Here is a 27,176-nt window from a genome sequence, read left to right as displayed (position 1 = left end):
TAGAGTGCATTTGGATGATCCAGAAGAGGATTAGGAGAATGTCATATGGTCAGATGAAACCAAAATATAACTTTTTGGTAAAAACTCAACTCGTCGTGTTTGGAGGACAAAGAATGCTGAGTTGCATCCAAAGAACACCATACCTACTGTGAAGCATGGGGGTGGAAACATCATGCTTTGGGGCTGTTTTTTCTGCAAAGGGACCAGGACGACTGATCCGTGTAAAGGCAAGAATGAATGGGGCCATGTATCGTGAGATTTTGAGTGAAAACCTCCTTCCATCAGCAAGGGCATTGAAGATGAAACGTGGCTGGGTCTTTCAGCATGACAATGATCCCAAACACACCGCCCGGGAAATGAAGGAGTGGCTTTGTAGGAAGCATTTCAAGGTCCTGGAGTGGCCTAGCCAGTTTCCAGATCTCAACCCCATAGAAAATCTTTGGAGGGAGTTGAAAGTCCGTGTTGCCCAGCGACAGCCCCAAAACATCACTGCTCTAGAGGAGATCTGCATGGAGGAATGGGCCAAAATACCAGCAACAGTGTGTGAAAACCTTGTGAAGACTTACAGAAAACGTTTGACCTGTGTCATTGCCAACAAAGGGTATATAACAAAGTATTGAGAAACTTTTGTTATTGACCAAATACTTATTTTCCATAATCCTACAATGTGATTTTCTGGATTTTTTTCCCTCATTTTGTCTGTCATGGTTGACGTGTACCTATGATGAAAATTACAGGCCTCTCTCATCTTTTTAAGTGGGAGAACTTGCACAATTGGTGGCTGACTAAATACTTTTTTTCCCCCACTGTACAAAAGTAAGTGGACAGCCCTTCAAATTAGTGGATTTGGCTATTTCAGCCACACCCATTGCTGACAGGTGTATAAAATACTGCACTCAGCCATGCAATCTCCATAGACAAACATTGGCAGTACAATGGCCTTACTGAAGAGCTCAGTGACTTCCAACATGGCACCGTCATAGGATGCCACCTTTCCAACAATTAGTTAGTCAAATGTCTGCCCTGCTAGAGCTGCCGCGGTCAACTGTAAGTGCTGTTATTTTGAAGTGGAAACACCTAGGAGCAACAACGGCTCAGTCGCGAAGTGGTAGGCCACACAAGCTCACAAAACGGGACCGCTGAGTGCTGAAGCGCGTCACAATAGTCTGTCCCCCGAGTTCCAAACTGCCTCTGGAAGCAACGTCAGCACAAGAACTGTTCGTCAGGAGCTTCATGAAATGGGTTTCCATAGCCGAGCAGCCCACACAAGCCTAAGATCACCATGCGCAATGCTAAGCGTCAGCTACATTTACATTTACATTTTAGTCATTTAGCAGACGCTCTTATCCAGAGCGACTTACAGTTAGTGATATCCAGAGCGACTTACAGTTAGTGAGTGCATACAATTAAATGTATTTATTTTTTCATACTGGCCCCCCGTGGGAATCGAACCCACAACCCTGGCGTTGCAAACGCCATGCTCTACCAACTGAGCTACATCCCTGCCAGCCATTCCCTCCCCTACCCTGGACGACGCTGGGCCAATTGTGCGCCGCTCCATGGGTCTAGAGTGCTAGAGTGGTGTAAAGCTCACCACCATTGGACTCTGGAGCCAGTGGAAATGCGTTCTCTGGAGTGATGAACCACACTTCACCATCTGTCAGTCCGACGGACGAATCTGGGTTTGGCGGACGCCAGGAGAACGCTATCTGCCCGAATGCATAGTGCCAACTGTAAAGTTTGGTGGAGGAGGAATAATGGTCTGGGGCTGGTTTTCATGGATTGGGCTAGGCCCCTTAGTTCCAGTGAAGGGAAATCTTAATGCTACAGCATTCAATGACATTCTAGACGATTCTGTGCTTCCAACTTTGTGGCAACAGTTTGGGGAAGGCCCTTTCCTATTTCAGCATGCATAAAGCGAGGTCGATAAAGAAATGATTTGTCGAGATCGGTGTGGAAGAACTTGACTGGCCTGCACAGATCCCTGACCTCAACCCCATCGAACACCTTTGGGATGAATTGGAACGCGGACTGCGAGCCAGGCCTAATCGCCCAACATCAGTGCCTGACCTCACTAATGCTCTTGTGGCTAAATGGAAGCAAGTCCCCGCAGCAACGTTCCAACATCTCGTGGAAAGCCTTCCCAGAAGAGTGGAGGCTGTTATAGCAGCAAAGGGGTGGACCAACTCCATATTAATGCTCATGATTTAGGAATGAGATGTTCGACGAGCAGGTGTCCACATAATTTTGGTAATGTAGTGTAGTTTGTACTAGCATTCAAAGTGGTTTTGGGGAGGTTAGTAGCGCTGCAAATGGCTATATCAGTAGCTAATACAGGACTAGTAAAAGGCCCAGTGCGCTATAAAAAAAATTAACATTTATTAATTGTTTTATTTATTTTTATCTGATTTGAAGCACCCCTACTTCCCGTGGCTATGTTTCCATCTCTACAAGTAGAAGGTTATCATTAGCATCATCACTAAAGGCTACACAAAGCGCACATGCACACACACACTCCTGTGCCGTTTCATAAAGTTGAAGGAAGATACGAATCACCTGACGCATTTTGTTCATGTCTTATGATTAACTTGGGTAAATTAATGCATTTTCTAATAAGTTCAATACATTATTGAATTCCGTATTCATGTCTGGATTCCGTCTGCGTTCCCCGCAATGCGGAGTTTATAGGGCCTAGGTAAGTAAATATACTGACTCAAAAAGACAAACAACCTCAGTAAAGATAGACTACTGGGCCAAAAGGTCATGACACTTCAGGGGGGTCATTCAAAGGTCACAGCCGAGTCAGCTCAAGTTACCAACCTGGTATTGAACCCCAGTCAGTGACAGGACTAGAGACCACGTTAGCAAACTGAGCTAAAGCCTAGGTGTTAATACTGGGAGCTAATAGAAGTCTTCAGGTCTCAGGAAAGGTTACTCATCCGGCAAGCATAGTTAACTGACAACCCTAGACATCCTATCACTGTGCAGAATACATTGAGGAGGGTGGGCTCACACAGCTTCTATTCCACAGCCTGCTGTTCACTTCCTACCATGCCTTCCTCAGTCCCACACATTGATCCTCGTTCATTTTCTTTGACAAGTTTGTTTTCTCCACCCCTCTGTTCTCCGGTCTTTCTTGGCCAGAGATTCCTTGAGAAGGAAAGGAAAAAACGAGGGAAGGAGAAAGGGAGTGTGGGAGGCAGAGAGCACAGCACACACCTGCTAATGATTTTACTCCAGCCTGGTCAAGGTTGTGGGGTATGCAGGGATGGGTGGAGTGAGAGAGGGATGAACAGAGGTGAGGGAGGGAGGGAGGAGAGGGCTCTCTGGCTGAGGATCAGTAGAGCACAGCAGTAAAGCCAAGTGGAGCCTCTACTGCTCTGGAAGAATAACCAATCCTCTGGTCTGCTAAATTACAAAAGTATTTCTCTGTCTCCCCAGCCCTCTCCCTGCTTGCGTTTCTCTCCCTCCCTCTTCTTGCTCCTTCACTCCCTCCTTTCCTCTATTGAACAAGTGAGAGGGCTGCCACTTAAAGAGACTGATATGAATGGATCCATAAACAAATGTTGAAAAGAGAAAGGAACAATAGAGAGACGTTGATTCAGTATTGTTGATTGTGTATGGTGTGCTCAATTGCTCCATTGAATTACAGCTTGAATAGGGCCTCTGCGTCAGCTAAAACAGAAGTACAAAGAGGGCGGCAATTACCTTCACCTCTCTCCAATCCAGTCGACATGATTGGAGAAGGCATTCATTGTTTTCTAAGAACCCAAAATGGACTCTTCATTTCACACTTTAACTAAAGGACTCAAACAAAGAAACTGAAACATAGCGTGTCACTGTCTGTTGCCATTGTTTTCAATGACAGCTGAGATCTATGGTGTCTCTCAGGACTTTACAAGAGACATATACAGTTGAAGTCGGAACTTTACATACACTTAGGGGTTGGAGTAATTAAAAATAGTTTTTCAACCACTCCACACATTTCTTGTTAACAAACTATAGTTTTGGCAAGTCAGTTAGGACATCTACTTTGTGCTTGACACAAGTAACTTTTCCAAAAATTGTTTACAGACAGATTATTTCATTTATAATTCACTGTATAACAATTCCAGTGGGTCAGAAGTTTACATACACTAAGTTGACTGTGCCTTTAAACAGCTTGGAAAATTCCAGAAAATGATGTCATGGCTTTAGAAGCTTCTGATAGGCTAATTGACATCATTTGAGTCAATTGGAAGTGTACCTGTGGATGTATCTCAAGAGCTACCTTCAAACTCAGTGCCTCTTTGCTTGACATCATGGGAAAATCAAAAGAAATCAGCCTTGGGAGCAATTTCCAAACGCCTGAAGGTACCACGTTCATCTGTACAAACAAAAGTACACAAGTATAAACACCATGGGACCACGCAGCAGTCATACAGCTCAGGAATGAGACGCGTTCTGTCTCCTAGAGATGAATGTACTTTGGTGCAAAAAGTGCAAATCAATCCCAGAATAACAGCAAAGGACCTTGTGAAGATGCTGGAGGAAACAGGTACAAAAGTATCTATATCCACAGTAAAACGAGTCCTATATCGACATAACCTGAAAGGCCGCTCAGCAAGGAAGAAGCCACTGCTCCAAAACCGCCATAAAAAAGCCAGACTACGGTTTGCAACTGCACATGGGGGACAAAGATCGTACTTTTTGAGAAATGTCCTCTGGTCTGATGAAACAAAAATAGAACTGTTTGGCCATAATGACCATCGTTATGTTTGGAGGAAAAAGGGGGTTGCTTGCAAGCCAAAGAACACCATCCCAAACGTGAAGCACGGGGGTAGCAGCATCATGCTGTGGGGGTGCTTTGCTGCAGAAGGGACTGGTGCACTTCACAAAATAGATGGCATCATGAGGAAGGAAAATTATGTGGATATATTGAAGCAACATTACATTTCAATTTTAGTCATTTAGCAGACGCTCTTATCCAGAGCGACTTACAGTTAAATGAGTGCATACATTTTTCATACTGGCCCCCCGTGGGAATCGAACCCACAACCCTGGCGTTGAAAGCGCCATGCTCTACCAACTGAGCTACAGGAGGCTACAACATCTCAAGACATCAGTCAGGAAGTTAAAGCTTGGTCGCAAATGGGTCTTCCAAATGGACAAGCATACTTCCAAAGTTGTGGCAAAATGGCTTAAGGACAACAAAGTCAAGGTATTGGAGTGGCCATCATAAAGCCCTGACCTCAATCCTATAGAACATTTGTGGGCAGAACTGAAAAAGCGTGTGCGAGCAAGGAGGCCTACAAACCTGACTCAGTTACACCACCTCTGTCAGGAGGAATGGGCCAAAATTCACCCAACTTCTTGTGGGAAGCTTGTGGAAGGCTACCCGAAACGTTTCACCCAAGTTAAACAATTTAAAGGCAATGCTACCAAATACTAATGTATGTAAACTTCTGACCCACTGGGAATGTGATTAAAGAAATAAAAGCTGAAATAAATCACTCTCTCTACTATTATTCTGACTTTTCACATTCTTAAAATAAAGTGGGGATTCTAACTGAACATTTCCGACTTCAACTGTACATGCTGTACTTCAGAAGCAGCTAGTGCTCATTGACTGGTTTATTGATCGGAGATGAAGTAATCAATGGTCTCACCACCATACTTTTGTTGGCTTTCCAATCTCGAGAATAGAATTGCATGGATTAAGTGATGAGGCTGTGCCTGCTGTTGATGCGTTTTAAAATACACTTCTGCCATCACCACCACCACATGCTTCTGCCAGCTCCAAGGGTGGGGGATTAGTGTGCGTGTGTGTGTGTGAGAGACAGGGATGATTCTACAGAGGTGTGACAACACTGGCAGACCTCCAGAGCACACACTGGGACTCACTCTGCCTCTGAAGCACAGCTATGAGTCACTCTGATCGGGCACAAAGACCCCCTACAGGCCCCTCTAACCCCCAACCTCCATACTTCTACCCACCTCTTGCTCAGCTTGAAAGAATTGTGATCAGCCTCAGAGACCCCTTACCAGCCACTAACCACACCCCACCTCCATTTCCCCAACTACCATCACTCTACCTCCAGCTCACCCACCCTAGCTCCAGCCCAGCCCAGATGTTGTGTATGTGGGCATGGATCCCTGACATGGAGGATGCATGCACTCAAAGACATGGCCTCTATTGGTTGGTATAACTATAGCTAGGCTACTCATGATGATGTATTGCTTGTTTGTTTTTTGCTTTTGAAGCACTATTAGATTATGAAAATTGCTATAGAAATGTAATAAATTATTATTATTATGTGCTTGGGAGACTGGCAGCTGGGACCAACTGCCTTCCTCCTCTCTCTGTCACTCTCTCACCATCCGTCGCTCTTTCCCTGCCCATCCCTCTCTATTCCTTCTTCCCTCCCATGCTGGTACTGTAAGAGTGGTGGTGGTGTGTTGGCTGTGTAGGGACGACACCCTGTGTCAAGGAGTGGTGCTGAGAGGACAGCTGTCACCTATGTGTGCCAGAACACCACAACACACTCAGAGACCATCAAAACCCAGTGCCAGAACACCCCCTATGTAGACCGATAGACAGACAGAAAGAGACAGAGAGAGAGAGTGAGTGAGAGACAGGAGAGAGAGCGACACCAACAGACAGAGAGCGCGAGAGACAGCACGAGAGAGAGAGAGACAGAAGGAGAGAGACACAGAGAGGGAGAGAGACAGACAGAGAAAGAGAGAGCGCGAGAGAGACAGGAGAGAGAAAAAGAGAGACAGAGAGACGCTATGTGCCAACTGCCCACAAAATGAGGTGGAACCCGAGATGCACTTCCTTACCTTTGGCCAACTGTATGACCATAGAGACAGATATTTGATTTGAAAACAAATCCAAACTTGATAAACTCCCATATCCATTAGGTGAAATACCACAGTGTGCCACCACAGTAGAAATATGTGACCTGTTGCCACAAGGGCAACCAGTGGAGCACAAACACCATTGTAAATACAACCTATATTTATCTGTTTATTTATTTTCCCTTTCATACTTCAACTATTTTGCACATTGTTACAACACTGTACATTGCCAATAATATAACATTTGCAATGTCTATACTCTTTTACAACTTTTGTGAACGTAATGTTTACTGTTCATTTTTTTACTGTTTATTTCCCTTATTTCTATTTTGTTTCTTGTCTATTTCACTTGCTTTGGCAATGTAAACATGTTTCCCACGCCAATAAAGCCCTTTGAATTGAGAGAGAGGCAGGAGGGTGAGAGAGCGAGAGAGAGGCAGGAGGGAGAGAGGCAGGAGGGAGAGAGGCAGGAGGGAGAGAGGCAGGAGGGAGAGAGGCAGGAGGGAGAGAGAGCGAGAGAGGCAGAGAGAAAGAGTGAGAGACACAGAGAAAGAAAGAGTGAGAGACACACAGAGAGACAGCGAGAGACACACAGAGACAGCGACACACAGAGAGCGAGAGACACAGAGAGAGCGAGAGACACACAGAGAGCGAGAGACACACAGAGAGCGAGAGACACACAGAGAGCGAGAGACACACAGAGAGAGAGAGAGACACACAGAGAGAGAGAGACACACACAGAGAGAGAGACACACAGAGAGAGAGACACACAGAGAGAGAGAGACACACAGAGAGAGAGACACACACAGAGAGAGAGAGACACACACAGAGAGAGAGACACAGAGAGAGAGAGAGAGACAGAGACAGAGAGAGAGAGAGAGACAGAGAGAGAGAGAGACACAGAGAGAGAGAGAGAGACACAGAGAGAGAGAGAGAGAGACACAGAGAGAGAGAGAGAGAGAGACACAGAGAGAGAGAGAGACACAGAGAGAGAGAGAGAGAGAGAGAGAGAGACACAGAGAGAGAGAGAGAGAGACACAGAGAGAGAGAGAGACAGAGAAAGCGAGAGAAAATTGGAACGCTCTCTAGCCCTAAACAGAGTACACAGTGGCAGAATAACTGACCACTGTGACTGACCCAAAATTAAGAAAATCCTTGACTATGTACAGACTCAGTGAGCATAGCCTTGCTATTGAGAGAGGCCACCGTAGGCAGACCTGGCTCTCGAGAGAAGACAGGCTATGTGCCCACTGCCCACAAAATGAGGTGGGAACTGAGCTGCACTTCCTTACCTCCTGCCAAAGCTATGACCATATTAGAGAAACATATTTCCCACAGAATAAATTTGAAAACAAATCAAACATTGATAAACTCCCATATCTGTTACGCAAAATACCGCAGTGTGCAATCACAGCAGCAAGGTTTGTGGCCCGTTGCCATGAGAAATGGGCAACCAGTTGAGCACAAACATTGTAAATACCACCAATATGTATCTGTTTATGTATCTTCCCCTACTATTCGTACTACAACTATTTGCACACTGCTAAAACACTGTACATAGCTGATAATATAACATGACCGGTCTATCATTTTAAGTGCAATGTTTACTGTTAATAGCTTTTTGTTGATGTTTTGTGACTTCCCACCTGTTTATTTCACTTGCTTTGGCAAGGCAAACACGTTTCCCATGCGAATAAAGCCCCATTGAATTGAAGGAGAAAAAGAGAGCGAGAGAGAGAACAAGAGAGACTAAGTATCTATTTCCAAGCTCAAACCCCCCACTCCTCTACCTCAGCAAACCTGCATAATAAAGTCCAGAAGAAGGCTGGGGTTTTGTTTTCTGCTACAGTTCTCTTTGTTTTATAATGGAGCCACACAGCGGACCCCCTGCCCAGAGTGTGTGTTGGTTTTACTATCCTTGTGGGGACCAGAACAGCCAGATGTAATTATAGTCATTCTGTTGTTTGACCAGCTACAACAGTGGTTCCCAAACTGGGGGGTGCGCCGAAGGGTTGACAGGGGGGCACGGGCATTCAATTTACTCTTGATAGTTAATTCAATGATGGATGGGATGGGAATGGATGGGATGGGATGGGATGGGATGGGACTTGTGACTGCAGGCCGCCCAACAACCTGCCCGCTTGACCCCATCCCCTCCTCTCTTCTCCAGACCATCTCCGGTGACCTTCTCCCCTACCTCACCTCGCTGATCAACTCATCCTTGACCGCTGGCCATGTCCCTTCCGTCTTCAAGAGAGCGAGAGTTGCTCCCCTTCTCAAAAAACCAACACTCGACCCCACTGATGTCAACAACTACAGACCAGTATCCCTTCTTTCTTTTCTTTCCAAAACTATTGAGCGTGCCGTCTTTAGCCAACTCTCTTGCTATCTCTCTCAGAATGACCTTCTTGATCCAAACCAATCAGGTTTCAGGACTGGTCATTCAACTGAGACTGCTCTTCTCTGTGTCACGGAGGCTCTCCGCACTGCTAAAGCTAACTCTCTCTCCTCTGCTCTTGTCCTTCTAGACCTGTCTGCTGCCTTTGATACTGTGAACCATCAGATCCTCCTCTCCACCCTCTCCGAGCTGGGCATCTCCGGCGCGGCTCACTCCTGGATTGCGTCCCTACCTGACCGGTCGCTCCTACCAAGTGGCGTGGCGAGAAGCTGTCTCCGCACCACGTGCTCTCACCACTGGTGTCCCCCAGGGCTCAGTTCTAGGCCCTCTCCTTTTCTCCCCTATACACCAAGTCACTTGGCTCTGTCATATCCTCACACGGCCTCTCCTATCATTGCTACGCTGACGATACACAACTAATCCTCTCCTTTCCCCCTTCTGATAACCAGGTGGCGAATCGCATCTCTGCATGTCTGGCAGACATATCAGTATGGATGACGGATCACCACCTCAAGCTGAACCCTGGCAAGACGGAGCTGCTCTTCCTCCCGGGGAAGGACTGCCCGTTCCATGATCTCGCCATCACGGTTGACAACTCCGTTGTGTCCTCCTCCCAGAGTGCGAAGAGCCTTGGCGTGACCCTGGACAACACCCTGTCGTTCTCCGCTAACATCAAGGCGGTGACCCGCTCCTGCAGGTTCATGCTCTACAACATTCGGAGAGTACGACCCTGCCTTACACAGGAAGCGGCACAGGTCCTAATCCAGGCACTTGTCATCTCCCCGTCTGGATTACTGCAACTCGCTGTTGGCTGGCCTCCCTGCATGTGCCATTAAACCCCTACAACTCATCCAGAATGCCGCAGCCCGTCTGGTGTTCAACCTTCCCAAGTTCTCTCACGTCACCCCCCTCCTCCGCACACTCCACTGGCTTCCAGTTGAAGCTCGCATCCGTTACAAGACCATGGTGCTTGCCTTTGGAGCAGCGAGGGGAACGGCACCTCTGTACCTTCGGGCTCTGATCAGTCCCTACACCCAAACGAGGGCATTGCGTTCATCCACCTCTGGCCTGCTGGCTCCCCTTCCTCTGCGGAAGCATAGTTCCCGCTCAGCCCAGTCAAAACTGTTCGCTGCTCTGGCACCCCAATGGTGGAACAAGCTCCCTCACGACGCCAGGACAGCGGAGTCGCTCACCACCTTCCGGAGACATTTGAAACCCCCACCTCTTTAAGGAATACCTGGGATAGGATAAAGTAATCCTTCTACCCCCCAAAATTGTAAAGTGGTTATCCCACTGGCTATAGGGTGAATGCATCAATTTGTGAGTCGCTCTGGACTAGAGCGTCTGCTAAATGACGTAAATGTGCCCTTGAGCAAGGCACTTAACCCTAATTGCTCCTGTAAGTCGCTCTGGATAAGAGCGTCTGCTAAATGACTAAAATGTAAATGTAAATGTAAGGGAAGGGAAGGGAAGGGAAGGGGAAGGGGAAGGGAAGGGAAGGGAAAGGAAAGGGAAGGGAAAGGAAAGGGAAGGGAAGGGAAGCCCCCCCCCCAGTGAAAACATTTGGGAACCACTGAGCTAGAAGACCACTCTTTACTCTCTGTCTCATTTCGTTCTTTCTTTATTCCTCTTCTAACCCCCGATGAGTGGACTAACTCAGAGCTGGTACTCTGCATAGTGGGAGAAGGGATTGATAGATGTAGGGAGAGAGAGACAGAGAGGGAGAAGAGACTAAGGGAGAGCTGGGAAGAGGAGAGAGATAACGAGAGAAGGGAGAGGTGGAGTGAGAGGAAATATGATGAAGGGACGTGTTGTGTGTGTGTGTGTGTGTGTTTAGCCTACCTCCTGTGGTAGCTGTGTGTAGCACGTCTCTGTGGTGGCGAGGATGAGGAGGGGGGAGAAAGAGGGGACGTCCTGGAGCAGAGAGAAGAAGGTGTTCTTCACCGTGTCGCTGACCGAATCCCACCAATCACAGATGTGGGGCATGAACACCACACTGGGCACGCTCCGACGCGCCTCACGGAACACCTGGAACACACACAGCCAGACATCATACATTTGCAATGAGTATATCTGGCCTAAAACAGATGCGATGATATACGTGTGTGTGTGTGTGTACAGGCGTGCGTGTTACCTGAGTGCAGGACTCCTCGGGTGTCTTGGCGCTGACAGAGTAGAGTGTGGGCAGGTCTAGGAGGTGGACAGACAGCTTGTCCAGGTGGTGTAGCACAGCAGGGGCCAGGTGAGAACTCTGTCCCGAGCCGGGGGGACCTGCCAGCAGCAGTCGAGGCCGGTATGACGTGGGCTGGTGAAGGGCTGATCTGGAAGGAGGAGATGAGAAGGAGAATCAGCTTCTATCTTTTAAATGTGTCCTTACGTCACCAATTAGGTTATCAGTCTCCAGTTGATTGCTGTTTGATAAAACTGTTAGAGGACGATAATCTCCATAATCATATTTTATCATCTTTAGTGTTGTCACGATACCATAATTTTGACTTTGATACCAAAACAATACACCAGTAACAAAAACAAAATTGTATTAGACAAAGTCACAGAATGGCACTTGATCCAGACAGATTTACATTTAAGGAATTTAGCAGACGCTCTTATCCCGAGCGACTTATAGTAATTACATTTACCGTACTTTTTCGTACTGGTCCCCCGTGGGAAACAAACCCACAAACCTGGGTCGCAAGTGCCATGCTCTACCAACTGAGCCACACGGGACAGATAAACTCAGCTACTGCTCTGTTCAATCGTTGGGCATCCTATGAGTTCAACATAATTACATTTGAAAATGTTTGACGTCAACATTTTTCAGAGACAGTAATGTATATGCATTAATTAATTAATTATATAATCATACAATCAATTTGACTTTGTTTTGACCAATCTAACTACATAACGGTAATCCTTTTTTGAATGGTGAATCTCTATTGATAAACTAGGTTAATCAAGATGTAGCCTTAGCCTATTCACAATACAGGTGAATGCATATTCAATAGGAGTGTGTGCATGCATTGAGTTATTGAGCTTGTTTTGGCTGATTTCATGGGGCAACAGGTAACAATCTGTTTCCCTCCAATTTGGGACTTATTTAATTGTACAGATCAACAACATATGCATACAAGTAGCAATTTCTTGTTTTATAAAAGTGTGCAGTCTCTTTAAGACCCAGTAATGATTTCATTCACGAGGCACATGCTGTGTGTGTCAGTTTGGTGAGAAAAATCCAACTGCTGAGAGAAATTCATAATGTTTTTGGTAACATTCAGCTTTGAAAACAGCATATTTTGCGCTATGGTTAGCATATTATCACAAAGTACTAGGGTAGTGAATTGTTGTTAGCTTCAGCTGTAAGCTAGCAAGGAAAGTTAGCCTACAAAGCTGGAAGCTACCGGTATCTTCTTGCATTGTAAGGTGTTCCAGCCTGTAGTATGAACAGTAATTAACAGTTCCAACATGCCGTGTTGCATTATTCAAGTGTGTCAACATCTGTGCAGCATGAATGGGGAGCTAACATGATGCAGCCAGGACAGTCTAGAGCAGGGATGGGCAACTTTGATGGGGGTGGGGGCCACAAGAAATCTGAACTCATCATGAGGGGCCACAGTTGCTCGCAGGTCTGCGTACCCAGTCAGAGTTAATTTCGTGCAATTCTACATATTTTGGCATGAGGCGGAGGAAAATGTGCTGTTTCACAGCTAATTTGTTGCAATTCTACACATTTTGCTATAGGGTGGGGAGAAATGTTTGCAGTTTTTTTAATATGATATCTGAGTTGGACTGACTAACAAAATGTACGGGGGCCCCCGACCGGAAATTCGACCATGATTACTACAAGTTTAGATAGCTGGCCGCAAGACTAATTGACCAATCTAAACATTTTAGCTGACATGGGCTAATTGAGTGACTATCAGTGACTGACATAACAAGAGAAAAACTGCTGATCAACAACCACATTTTGAAGTAAGTGGAGCAGGCAATACGCATGCACGGTGAGCTCCTGCTATTAAGAAGACACCAGCTGCGCTGATAGACCCATGGGGCGGCGCACAATTGGCCCAGCGTCGCACAATTGGCCCAGCGTCGTCCAGGGTAGGGGAGGGAATGGCCGGCAGGGATGTTGGTAGAGCAGGGTTGTGGGTTTGTTTCCCCAGTATGAAAAAAATTAAATAATGTATGCACTCACTAACTGTAAGTCGCTCTGGATAAGACCGTCTGCTAAATGACTAAAATGTAAATGTAAAATGATAGAGACTTTATCCTCTCAATCAGTATTCGACGTGAGACACATTTGACAGAAGTACCGAAAGTAACAAAGATTCTAGTACTGAACCTTTTCCATGTTCTAATATTGATAAAGTACCAAAGCTTTACACTAATCATCTTTGACCATATTAGCAGTCTATATCAGATAAAGTGCCTCTTAGATCGACTTGAGTCAAATAGAGAACATTTCCTTTCCCTGTCCTGTATTGATGACAGGTCTGAATGATGGTTTGACACCTGTCATTCTTCTTGTGGCCACAAGGTGGCATTAAAACACCATGATACAGTGGGGGGGGTGTGTCGGGGTAGAGGCTAGCTGTGTGTTCTGTAGTCAGACTCACATGCTGAAGTGTAGGAAGGGTGTGTGTGCCGTAGAGGAGGGGTGTGTGTGTGTCTTTGGGGATCCTGGCTGGAGGTTGTAGATGGAGGGAGCTGCTCCAGCCGTCTCCTCTTCACTGACCTCCTCCTCTAGCAGATGATCGTCAACGTCTAGCAGGAAGAAAGGACAGGAGGAAATACTGTGAGTCAGACAAACGGTGTGTGTGTGTGTGTAATAAAATGACGTTGAGACATACAAAAATAGGTAGGTAATAAATCAAAATACATATAGGCCTAGGCATGGCCTAATTAACAGGCCTTTGAGCATAAATTGCTCCAGCAAGAAAAAAGGCTAGAGAAAGCTCTGGTCTTATTAGCAGAGACGTCATGGTTTATTAGAGAGATAGGGAGGAAGTTGTAGTGCTAAATGGAAGTAATTAACAGGGTTCTAGACCAACTTTTTCAGTTGATGGCACCAATGTTTTGCCACTACACACTGATAATTACCTGACCTGTGTCCCATTATATTTACATTTTACATTCACATTTTAGTCATTTAGCAGACGCTCTTATCCACAGCGATTTACAGTTAGTGAGTACATACATTTTCATACTGGCCCCCCGTGGGAATCGAACCCACAACCCTGCCGTTGCAAACGCCATGCTCTACCAACTGAGCTACACGGGACCTATACCTGCATTCCATAGAGAACCAGGCTAATAATGACTAACCATCTTAAATTAGCATGCCATTGCAGGGCTTGACATTCAGGTAAATTTGCCAGTGGCACACCAGGCCAGTGCCAACTGAAAGCTACTGGCCTGAATGAAAAGATGACTGGCCCAGGAAAGAGAATGATGCACGCATAATTTAAATGTCATCTTTAATTTGCGGACTGCGCAAGATGCGTATAGCCCAGGGGTCCCCAATTACATTATCTGTGGGACGATTTTTCCTTGAGCAAATGGTCGGAACATAGTTTGTAAACTGCAAATTGACCGCAATAATCCCAAATCTTTTCAACCCTTGATTAGCCTACATTGGGATGCGATTACATATGCCTCTATTTATGCATGGGAATACTTGGGAATAGATTTCCAAAACTAAAATCAGCTGATTTCCTGGTGATTTTGCAGTCTTATGTCCAACAATGAAAACTATTAAAAAAATTATCCCTTGGTTATTGTTGTCCCGTTGACAATATTGATTATTATCATTTTAATAGTGTAAATATCCAAAGTAAGCTTTGGCAATATGTACATTGTTACGTCATGCCAATAAAGCAAAGCGAATTGAGAGCGAGAGAGCGAGAGAGCGAGAGAGCGAGAGAGAGAGAGAGAGAGAGAGAGAGATAATGGGTGTTGGCCAGTATTTATTTATTTTTGCTCTGAAAACTTCAGGTCAAATAAAATCACCCACAGGCCCAATTTGGCCCATGGGATGCCTATTGGGAACCCTGCTATAGCCGATAATGACCAACCCTCCATACAAAAATAATTACATTTTAACTTGGCAATATCATATTTCCATTAATTGCCACAATCTCAAAATGAGTGTCATTGTTAGCGATTAGGAACAGTAAGTCTACAGTTGTAGGGCCCTATAAATCTGTTCCATCTTCTGGTACATTATGTCTTCCTCATTTTGTTTCTCCCTATATCTGGTTGTCACTCAAAAATCACACTTTCCTTACAGAAAAACTACACAAATGGGATGTTCTAAGTCCACAACAATGCTTCAACCACATCAGGAGCCCACTTTTGAGGTCTGGGAAGAATAAATAAAAATATGTGGCGGGTGTAGTTGCCCTTTAATTCAATTGCACACCTAGCAAGAGACCGTTGTGTTTGGCTAGCGGTGTTTTTGTACTGTACAATGTACAGTGTAGGCTACATGTGATGGCAGAGTTTGCTAAACAAATGCTCCGTGATTGATAGGTTGGCATGTAGCCTGGTGGGTAGGAGCGTTGGGCCGAAAGGTTGCTTTATCGAATCCCCGAGCTGACAAGGTAAAAATCAGTCGTTCTGCCCCTGAGCGAGGCAGTTAACCCACAGCCCCCCGCACATCGCTGATGCGGAAAACACATTTGAATGCATTCAGTTGTGCAACTGACTAGGTATCCCCCTTTCCCTTGATACAAATCATCATGATATCATTCTGCCAGGTAGGCCTACATCGAAGTCAACAATTAATTTGGAAGTTTTTTTGTAAAATGTTCATTCAAACAGCGCATGATGACTGAATTGCGCGTAGCAAAGTTTCTGCCAATACTTTTTGAATACCTGGTTTGCATACCCATCGCTGTTAGAATAAATCTTATTTTATTTTTACTATTTGTGACCCTAGCGATCAGGAAAAAGAGAGAGGTGCAAAAAGAGAAAGATAAACAGAGTACCTCCTCTACTCTGTGTTTCTGCGTGGGGGAAGACTCGGAGCAGGACCTCCAGCACCGTGGCCAGTGTGTTTGCCAGTAGGGGGCGCATGTTGGGGGCCAGGGCTCGGCCTGGAGGAGCCTGGGCTCTCTGGGAGGCTGGGACGATGGTCCGCAGAGCGTGGCTGAAGTCCCCAGGCCCCAGCACGATGGTACTGTTAGACACAGGTAAGATTGATCAATACTTGATCCAAAACTGAAATTTAGTGTCCACAGATTATAGAAATGTAATTGTTTAAATTTTCACTTAGTCATGCTTTGATGCCAATGGGAGAGATTACATTAATTGTAACTTAAATGGAAGTTAGGATTCACCCCATACAGACAAGACAATTGATTCCAGTCTATTACTATGGTCTTGTATCCGTTCAGTTTCCTTCTCCTCTGCATGGTTACCTGACGTCCAGCTGCAGCTTCACACTGCTGCCGTAGATCTGGGGATAGCGCCGCCGCAGTGCCACCAGGGCCGCCTCTGTGCAAAGTGCTTTGATGTCTGCGCCACAGTAACCTGGAACAGGGGAGTGGAGAGGTTAAATGAATGAACCGAAAAAGAAGTAGACTAAACATAAAGGTTCTAGTTGTAAATGTTAATAAATGTGAGTAAATATAAGTTTGTCTCCCTTACCGACACATTTCTCCGCCAGCTCATCTACAAACTGTTCAGCCAGTCTGGGATTCCAGTCCCGCGTGTGGATCTCAAGGATTTGTCTTCGGGCCTAGGGACAGAGATAATAAGACAAAGAGAAAGAGAGACAGACAGACACCGACAGACAAAGAGCGAGAGAAAGAGAGAAAAATATGTTTAGAAAAAAAACTGTCACTATCGACCCTGCTCACACCACAGTGGGTTTCTGATCAGCAAGGTTTCTCTCTGCTGAGCACTGCCGGCTGTGTGTCTTTATATTTGTGTGTCTCTGCTGAGGTCAGCTGACAGAAGCATACAGACTGGGCTTTGATTATCCAGAATCTCACTGTGAGGACAAACGACAGGAGTCAGCCAATTAGACAGCTCGACGGGTAGAGGGGATTGCTATGTACCACTGGGCTGGGACTGGCGCACAGTCTCACACACACCACTGGGGTTGAACTACACACGTAGCTGGGCTGGGACAGACACACGCAGACTCACCACTAGGCTGGGACTAATGTGTGTCGTACACGCTCACCCAGACACACAGGAGTGGTTGGAACACACACGGAAAGGATAAAACTCCAAAAACATATACTGAACTAAATTATAAACACAACATGTAAAGTGATGGTCCCATGTTTCATGAGATGATATAAAAAAAATCACTGAAAAGTTCCATACGCACAAAAAGCTTATTTCTCTCCAATTTTGTGCACACATTTGTTTACATCCCTGTTAGTGAGCATTTCTTATTTGCCAAGATAATCCATCCACCTAAAAGGTGTGGCATATCAAGAAGCTGATTAAACAGCATGATCATTACACAGGTGCACCTTGTGCTGGGGACAAAAACGCCACTAAAATGTTCACAATGCCACAAGTTGAGGGAGCGTGCAATTGGCATGCTGACTGCAGGAATGTCCACCAGAGATATTGCATGTTCATTTTTCTACCATAAGCCGCATCTGACATCATTTTAGAGAATTTGGCAGTATGTCCAACCGGCCTCACAACCGCAGACCACGTGTAACCACGCCAGCCCAGGACCTCCACATCTGGCTTCTTCACCTGCGGGACCATCTGAGGAGTATTTGTCTGTAATAAAGCCCTTTTGTGGGGAAAAACCCATTCTGATTGACTGGGCCTGGCTCCCCAGTGGGTGGGCCTATTCCCTCCCAGGCCCACCAACGGCTGCACCCCTGCCCAGTCATGTGAAATCCATAAATGATGGCCTACCTAATTTATTTCAATTGACTGATTTCCTTCCATGAACTGTAACTCAGTAAAATCTTTGATATTCTTGCACATTGTGTTTATATTTTTGTTCAGTATACTAGGACAGCCACAGACATACTTTTAAATGATTGGGATCACAGTATAAAACAAGTACTAACAATGTATTTCGTAGTGTATTCATCGTGCCATAATCCTATACATGATTGCTATTGGCAGGTGTGTTGAAGTTGGTAATCCCCCACTCCCTCACCTTCTTGTCAGGCAGGTTGAAGAGGAACTCCCTGTCAAAGCGTCCAGGCCTCCGTAGAGCAGGGTCTATGGAGTCCAGTCTATTGGTAGCACCGATCACCACGATTTCACCTCGGCTGTCCAGACCATCCATCAACGCCAGCAGAGTGGACACTATGGAGCTAAAGCAGGGAAGGAGAGAGGGATAGGGAGAGAGAGAGAGTCAAACCATACTAAAAACTGATCACTCACATTCATTATTGATTGTCAGAGACCATCATCAAATGGAGATGTCTAACAGCTCCTCCTGCTTCATATAGTACCTGTGTATCTGGTCCTGTCTGCTGGAGCGCACTGGGGCCAGCCCGTCTATTTCATCAAAGAAGATTATGGAGGGCCTCATCAGGTACGCCTAGAAGCAGAACATAAGTCTGGGCTAGAGGTGCATGAGCTAGCCTGAACACAGAGTGTTCTGGATGGCAACTGGTCCAAGTAAGCACACTACAAACAGATCAGGAATTATTTATTAAATACCTTCCCTGACGCTATCCAACTGATAAGCCTTGGCTCATTCCAAGGGCTGTGGCGGTCAATACATTTTGTTAACCGGTGATTGTCATGCAAAATACTGCCTATCGCACAGTACTTGACCGTTAACAAAAACATTTAGCATATCCAGGACTTTTCCTATTTTGTTGCCTTACAACCTGGAATTAAAATGGATTTTGGGGGGGTTTGTATCATTTGATTTACACAACATGCCTACCACTTTGAAGATGCAAAATATTTTTGGGGGTGAAACAAACAAGAAATAAGACAAAAAAACAGAACTTGAGCGTGCATAACTATTCACCCCCCCAAAAAAAATCAATACTTTGTAGAGCCACCTTTTGCAGCAATTACAGCTGCAAGTCCCTTGGGGTATGTCTCTGTAAGCTTGGTACATCTAGCCACTGGGAATTTTGCCCATTCTTCAAGGCAAAACTGCTCCAGCTCCTTCAAGTTGGATGGGTTCTGCTGGTGTACAGAATTTCCCTGTATTTAGCGCCATCCATCATTCCTTAAATTCTGACCAGTTTCTCAGTCCCTGCTGACGAAAAACATCCCCACAGCATGATGCTGCCACCACCATGCTTTACTGTGGGGATGGTGTTCTCGGGGTGATGAGAGCTGTTGGGTTTGTGCCAGATATAGCGTTTTCCTTGATGGCCAAAAAGCTCAATTTTAGTCTCATCTGATCAGAGTACCTTCTTCCATATGTTTGGGGAGTCTCCCACATGCCTTTTGGGGAACACCAAACATGTTTGCTTATTTTTTTCTTTAAGCAATGGCTTTTTCTGGCCACTCTTTCGTAAAGCCCAGCTCTGTGGAGTATACGGCTTGACGTGGTCCTATGGACAGATACTCCAATCTCCGCTGTGGAGCATTGCAGCTCCTTCAGGGTTTTCTTTGGTCTCTTTGTTGCCTCTCTGATTAATGCCCTCCTTGCCTGGTCCGTGAGTTTTGGAGGGCGGCCCTCTCTTCGCAGGTTTGTTGTGATGCCATATTCTTTCCATTTTTAATAATGGATTTAAAGGTGCTCCGCAGGATGTTCAAAGTTTTGGATATTTTTTTATAACCCAACCCTGATCTGTACTTCTCCACAATTTTGTCCCTGACATGTTTGGAGAGCTTCTTGGTCTTCATGGTGTCGCTTGCTTGGTGGTGTCCAATGCTTAGCAGCGTTGCAGATTCTGGGGCCTTTCAGAACAGGTGTATATATACACTGAGATCATGTGACAGATCATGTGACACTTAGATTGCACACATGTGGACTTTATTTAACTAATTATGTGATTTCTGAAGGTAATTGGTTGCACCAGATCTTATTTAGGGGCTTCATAGCAAAGGTGGTGAATACATATGCACGCACCACTTTTCCGTTATTTATTTTGTAGAATTTTTTGAAACAAGTTTTTTTTTTTTTTTCACTTCCCCAATTTGGACTATTTTGTGAATGTCCATTACATGAAATCCAAATAAAAATCAATTTAAAATTACAGGTTGTAATGCAACAAAATAGGAAAAACGCCAAGGGGGATGAATACTTTCGCAAGGCACTGTACCTTCACAATAAACCCATTATTTATTTTAGGCAGTCTAAAGAAACATTATGATATGAAGAAAATGTATTTCAGAAGAACAGAATACGAGTTGGCCTACTGTATGATATCTGGCTATGCGCCATGCCATATAGGCTTGTTCATTTAGCAGACAAGATATGCTTATAAATCCTGTGCCATTATTTTATATTACACGATTCTATAGTAAGAAGAATATAACTGAACTTAGCTGAATAAAACAGAAAGTATATTTTTTCCATTCCGGAGCGGGTGCGCATATGAAGTGGATATGTTGAGCGTAAAAGTGATCATTTGAAACAAGTCCTATACGCTAGATTTAGAGTTAATGGCAACTTAAGTTGTGAATGATACAAACCTTAGAATGTCTTAGAAATCAAAAACATATACAGTGCATTCGGAAAGTATTCAAACCCCTTGACTTTTTCCACTGTTACATTACAGCCTTATTCTAAAATTGATCAAATGTTTTTTTCCCTCATCAATCTACACACAATACCCCATAATGACAAAGCAAAAACAGGTTTTTAGAAATGTTAGCAAATTTTTATATTAAAAAAAGAAAACTTAAATATTACATTTACATACAGTACCAGTCAAAAGTTTGGACACACCTACTCATTCAAGGGTTTGTCTTTATTTTTACTATTTTCTATATTGTAAAATAATGGTGAAGACATCAAAACAAACAGTTAAACATCAAACAGTTAAACAAATATATTTTATATTTGAGATTCTTCAAAGTAGCCACCCTTTGCCTTGATGACAGCTTTGCACACTCTTGGCATTCTCTCAACCAGCTTCATGAGGTTGTCACCTGGAATGCATTCAAATTAACAGGTGTGCCTTGTTAAAAGTTTAATTTGTGGAATTTCTTTCCTTCTTAATGCATTTGAGCCAATCAGTTGTGTTGTGACAAGGTAGGGGGGGGTATACAGAATATAGCCCTATTTTGTCTATATTATGGCAAGAACAGCTAAAATAAGCAAAAAGAAACAACAGTCCATCATTACTTTAAGACATGAAGGTCAGTCTATCCTGAAAATTTCAAGAAGTTTCTTCAAGTGCAGTCGCAAAAACCATCAAGCGCTATGATGAAACTGGCTCTCATGAGGACCGCCACAGGATTGGAATACCCAGAGTTACCTCTGCTGCAGAGGATAAGTTAATTAGAGTTACCAGCCTTAGAAATTGCAGCCCAAATAAATGCTTCAGAGAGTTCAAGTCACAGACACATCTCAACATCAAATGTTCAGAAGAGACTGTGTGAATCAGGCCTTCATGGTCAATTTGCTGCAAAGAAACCACTACTAAAGGACACCAATAAGAAGAAGAGACTGCTTGGGCCAAGAAACACGAGCAATGGACATTAGACCGGTGGAAATCTGTCCATTGGTCTGATGAGTCCAAATTTTTTATATTTGGTTCCAACCGCTGTGTCTTTGTGAGACGCAGAGTAGGTGAACGGATGATCTCCGCATGTGTGCTTCCCACCGTGAAGCATGGAGGAGGTGGTGTGATGGTGTGTGTGTGTTGCTGGTGACACTGTCTGTGATTTATTTAGAATTCAAGGCACACTTAACCAGCATGGCTACCACAGCATTCTGCAGCGATACGCCATCCCATCTGGTTTGGGCTTATTGGGACTATCATTTGTTTTTCAACAGGACAATGACCCAACACACTTCCAGGCTGTGTAAGGGCTATTTTACCAAGAAGGAGAGTGATGGAGTGCTGCATCAGATTACCTGACCTCCACAATCACCCGACCTCAACCCAATTGAGATGGTTTGGGATGAGTTGGACCGCAGAGTGACGGAAAAGCAGCCAACAAGTGCTCAGCATATGTGGGAACTCCTTCAAGGCTGTTGGAAAGGCATTCCAGGTGAAGCTGGTTGAGAGAATGCCAAGAGTGTGCAAAGCTGTCATCAAGGCAAAGGGTGGCTACTTTGAAGAATCTCAAATATATTTTGATTTGTTTAACACTTTTTGGGTTACTACATGATTCCATATGTGTTATTTCATAGTTTTGATGTCTTCACTATTATTCTACAATATAGAAAATAGTAAACAAAGAAAAACCCTGGAATGAGTAGGTGTGTCCAAACTTTTGACTGGTACTGTATGTGTGAAATTAGTTTTGATTTAGAATGGACCATTATCATGACCCTGTATCGGAACAGGGGCATAAAAAAAATAATACATGTCATCTATTCACTTAAATAGCGAATGGAGGACGCTTTTCCCGTGGTTCATTTTCATGCCAGCCAGGTAGGCTATACTACTGTTGTAAAGCAAAGCAATGTGCTTAATATTAGGAAAGTTGATAAATAAATATAGTAGGCCTAGCCTATAGAAAGCTGATGGGATCCTCTTTTTAATAGAGGCCATCAAAACTCTGTTTTCTCACACAATTGCACAGCCTATAGAAATGTTGCGCAACATGAGCTCATGGGCTCTCATGAAGCGTTTGATTTTATATTCTAAACCATTTGCATTGATGTCAGAGTGTTTAGAGGGACAATAGAGTGCTGAGTACCAGGCAGTTAGAACGTTTGGTAGGCTACTAACGACCATCAGCAGAATCAGCGCTTGGAGAAGCCTAGTTACCGTGACTAAACGGTCACGTGGCATTTGACTGCGGTCATGACTCGTGACCGCCGGTAATAAGGTCACCGTAACAGCCCTGGTCATGCCTCATGACTGCGGGTGTGGCGGTAACACGGTCACCGCAAGCCCTACTCATGCTCACCTGGTCAAAGAGCAGGCGTAGCTGTCGTTCTGATTCGCCGACCCACTTGCTGAGGCAGTCGGCTCCCTTCCTCATGAAGAAAGACACTTTCTTGTCTCCTTGACTACACTCGTTAGCCAAAGCCCGCGCTACTAGGGTCTTCCCTGTACCTGGTGGGCCGTAGAACAGACACCCTCTGTAGGAGAGGAGGGGGGCAGAGAGAGAGCCAGAGGTAAATAAGTTTAAAGCAGACACAATCCTTTTTTTATTGACCTTGGAACTACATTGTGACCATGATGCAAAAACTGCAAAATTCTGTTTTTCCTCATATGTCTTGTTGTAATCAAATAACACAGTTCTAAATTGCAAACAAAAGAGGATACATGCTTGATATGTCTGAACATGAATGAATCCCCCTTTACCTTGGGGGCTGTATCTTGAACCTCTCGAAGACCTCTGGGTAGAGGAGTGGGAAGACCACCATCTCCTTCAGAGACTGGATGTGGTTGGACAGCCCTCCTACGCTGTCAAACTTCACTGAGCTGTCCAGATTCATGGGGTCCACATCAGCGAGGCTAGCTCCCACCTTGGCCCTGTCCCTCAGCACCCCACTGGCCAGGTCCTCTGCTCTCAGGTTCATAGGCAGACATCTTTACAAATAACAGAAATACAGGTGATAGAGATGACAGACACTCAATGTGTGGTGAGCTTCCTGGTGCATAACAGCTGCCGCGTATCACCGGGTTTGAAGTGAAGCTACTGTGCTATACAGTACGAACGGTGAATGGAAAGTCGTTTGACCTAGAGAAAAGCCATTTATGAACTGTATCTTATATCAAAATCCACTAGGTGAGTGACAGAGAAAAAGGAGGAGAGGTATTTACCTGTTCCTGGCCCGGGTCATGTTCTTGCTTTTCCTCCTCTCAAATCTGTCCTCGTCAGACGAAGACGTGGTGTCACTACTGTGGATGGCATGCTTCTTCACTCTGGACCAGAGGAGAGGGAAGTAAAACAAAAGACAGATCACTCCATATTAGACCATGTCAATGTAGGTAAGCAGTGTTTTCTTCAAAACGTATGTAGGTAAGCAGTGTTTTCAGGCGGGGTACAACACCCACCGTATATGGCTTCTCCTTGCTGGGGATCTGTGGGTGTCAAACAGGGAGGGGTTGGTTTGTTTTCTGTTGATGGGCTCTGGAATGCATTCAGAGAGACAGAAGATGTTAAAAGCAGAAGGACTCAAGAGGTATAAAACAAAGACAATATCAGGAAATGGTTTTATGCAAGAAAAGGAACGTTTCAGGCAGAGGGCCAGTTTCCCAGACCTACATTAAGACTACTCCTTAACTAAAAGGCACACTCAATGGTGAATCTGGGTCCGGGAAACTCCCCTTAGTGTTGCAGAAAAATCACACAATACTCTATGTTTGTCTTTACCAATAGGTGGCGCCTCGTATCTCTGTACGGTCTTGCGTTGTCTCAGGTTGTACGGTCTGTCGTTCTCCTCTCCAGCCTCCTCTGCCTCGTCTCTTTCATCATCATCATCCTCTGCTTCGTCATCCTCTTCCTCACCGTGAGATTCTGAGACAAGGAGGTAAAAAAGTAAGATATGCTTGTGAAAATATTATCTTGTGAACCGCAAGCAACACCGATATAAACTACAGTTCTCTCCAAGGCCCTGTACAGCTTTACAAGCAATCCAAATTAAGACAAACCTTCAGTCCCCTCTTCCTCTTCTGTCTTGCTCATGGCTTTGTGGTGTGTCTGCATGACAAAGGTGTTCCTGTGCAGTGCCTTCCTCCTCTTCACACGAGAATACATGTCCATGTTTTCCTAGAAGATCAGGAGTGGAAGGAATGCGCATTTAGCTTAGTCTGGCTAACACCTAACTCGAATTCCTTGCATCAGCCAGTTATATTTAGCTAGCTGGCTTGCCATCATAACGTCTACCACTGGAGATAGTTACTAACAACCCACTTTCATATGGCATAATACAGATTGACTGGCTGATTGACAGACTTACCACCTCAGTGTCGGTCCACATGCGGAGTCTCTCCACCTCCCTGTTCTGTCTGATGCTGCTGATGTTGTCCATCTCCTGAAGAACTGCCTCCGCCGTGCTGACAATACAGTTACATTTGAGTCATTTAGCAGACGCTCTTATCCAAAGCGACTTACAGTAGTGAGTGCATACAGTAGTGAGCGCATATATTTTCAAACAATTCACACATCATCAGTATCAATTCATACCGCCTACCTCTGACGTCTTCGCTTTCTATTTTACAGATCACCCCTCTCCACCCCGGCACCACCAGGTCTGAGGCCTCCACTTCCTATAGGGAAGTGTGTGTGTGTGTGTGTGTGTTACCTGTTGACGAGCTGGTCAAACAGCAGGCTCTGGTTGAGGTGTTCAAACTGGCTCTTCCTCACTTGGCAGCTCCTCTTTCTGTCAACATGGCCATTCATGTGAGAGTGGTCTCCTGCCCCTTCCTCCTTATGGGCTGCAGGGGTCAGAGGTAACAGGTCAAAACAAAGAGGTCCCATCTAACTAATACTCCAACTAATACTGTACCTACACACAAACAATGTTGACATGTCTTAAAAAAACTCAAATGAAAGCTTTGGAAACGAAAACGACGTTACCATTTCCATTTTGCAGGGCGCCAGATGACAACCTGAAACACATTGAGATGTGTAAATATAAACACATTGCAAGAAAAGACTGCCCCATTCTCAGACACAGTCAACAGATGGGTCTGAATCCAGTACACGCGGCCAGTACAGGAATTGAACCCAGAACTGTCTGTCAAAGAGGCTGTTATTTTGCCTGCTCACCTGGTGCGGTAGGTGGGCATGCCCCAGGAGACCCTCTGGCCCTTGGCCTGGGGGGAGGGAGAGGTGTCGCTGGAGCTGGTCTGTCTACGGGTTCGCTTCGAGGGAGGGGACAGTCCAGGACTGCTGGGACTGCTCACATCACTACTGGGATCCTTCTAGAGGGGAGGAGAGAGAGTTTGTAGAGAGATGGAGATGGGAGAGAGAGTGCGAGAGATGCCCACACATTCCACCACAAAGCACTCACCTACAGAGAGATTAACCATAGAGAAGAGTCCCCTCAGCCAACTGGTTCTGGGGCTCTGTTCACAAACACACAGAGCCCCAGGACAGCAACACAATTGGACCCAACCAAATTATGAGAAAACAAAAAGATAACTATTTAAAACACACTGGAAAGAATCAACCAAAAAACAGAGCAAACTGGAATGCTAACTGGCCCTAAACAGAAAGTATACAAACCCAAAATTAAGAAAGTCCTTGCTATGTAAGGACTCAGTGAGCATAGCCTTGCTATTGAGAGAGGCCGCCATAGCCTTTCTTCTCTCGAGAGCCAGGTCTGCCTACGTGCCCACTGCCTATAAAATGAAGTGGAAACTGAGCAGCACTTCCTTATTAGAAACACATACACTACCCATCAAAAGATTGGACACATCTACTAATTCAAGGGTTTTACTTTATTTTTACTATTTTCTACATTGTAGAATAATAGTGAAGACATCAAAACTATGAAATAACACATATGGAATCATGTAGTAACCAAATAAGTTTTTAACAAATCAAAATACATATTTTATATTTGAGATATTTTGCAACTTTTTCAAATCATAGTCACACACCTGATGTAGCCTAGCCCATAGACCTATATGTTTTGATAAGGTTTGTATCACAACTAAAGTGGCCAAATAACTTGTTAAAATTAAGCACATTAATCCACTTTATAACCAGTGTAGAGCCTAACTGGCATACATAGGCTGCTCGTGAGTTTCAAGTTTGGGAAGATCATTTCCACCATAGAAAAGCACCTTTATAATAAAGCATTACATGCATTATCACATTTGTCTCACTTTTGACAACAGTGCAAATACAATCGAAAATCACATCAAACACCATCAAAACAGCCATCATACTTTTAAAA

General features: G+C 44.8%; 1 protein-coding gene and 1 non-coding gene across 4 annotated transcripts in view; both read right to left on the bottom strand.

Annotated features, from left to right (window-relative positions):
- The window catches only part of LOC121552256 (ATPase family AAA domain-containing protein 2B-like), a 159,972-nt gene that overhangs the window by 100,897 nt on the left and 31,899 nt on the right, over positions 1-27,176 (bottom strand). For all 3 annotated transcript variants that reach the window (XM_041865017.2, XM_045211309.1, XM_045211310.1), the window contains exons 2-19: positions 26,042-26,196; positions 25,850-25,881; positions 25,575-25,707; positions 25,230-25,326; positions 24,922-25,039; positions 24,644-24,787; positions 24,325-24,400; positions 24,091-24,192; positions 23,629-23,856; positions 23,228-23,402; positions 18,679-18,767; positions 18,378-18,537; positions 16,886-16,976; positions 16,657-16,768; positions 16,225-16,415; positions 13,852-13,999; positions 11,373-11,559; positions 11,081-11,266 (exon numbers count right to left, since the gene is read on the bottom strand). In XM_041865017.2, coding sequence (XP_041720951.2) covers positions 11,081-11,266; positions 11,373-11,559; positions 13,852-13,999; positions 16,225-16,415; positions 16,657-16,768; positions 16,886-16,976; positions 18,378-18,537; positions 18,679-18,767; positions 23,228-23,402; positions 23,629-23,856; positions 24,091-24,192; positions 24,325-24,400; positions 24,644-24,787; positions 24,922-25,039; positions 25,230-25,326; positions 25,575-25,707; positions 25,850-25,881; positions 26,042-26,196 — 2,424 coding nt within the window. The remainder of the gene's footprint in view (positions 1-11,080; positions 11,267-11,372; positions 11,560-13,851; positions 14,000-16,224; positions 16,416-16,656; positions 16,769-16,885; positions 16,977-18,377; positions 18,538-18,678; positions 18,768-23,227; positions 23,403-23,628; positions 23,857-24,090; positions 24,193-24,324; positions 24,401-24,643; positions 24,788-24,921; positions 25,040-25,229; positions 25,327-25,574; positions 25,708-25,849; positions 25,882-26,041; positions 26,197-27,176) is intronic.
- Positions 5,011-5,084, bottom strand: trnae-uuc. Its single transcript has one exon. It is a non-coding gene; the product is annotated as a tRNA-Glu (tRNA).

Source organism: Coregonus clupeaformis, chromosome 36 (genome assembly GCF_020615455.1).
Source record: "Coregonus clupeaformis isolate EN_2021a chromosome 36, ASM2061545v1, whole genome shotgun sequence".
NCBI lineage: Eukaryota > Metazoa > Chordata > Actinopteri > Salmoniformes > Salmonidae > Coregonus > Coregonus clupeaformis.
This window is presented reverse-complemented; position numbering and strand designations above follow the sequence as displayed.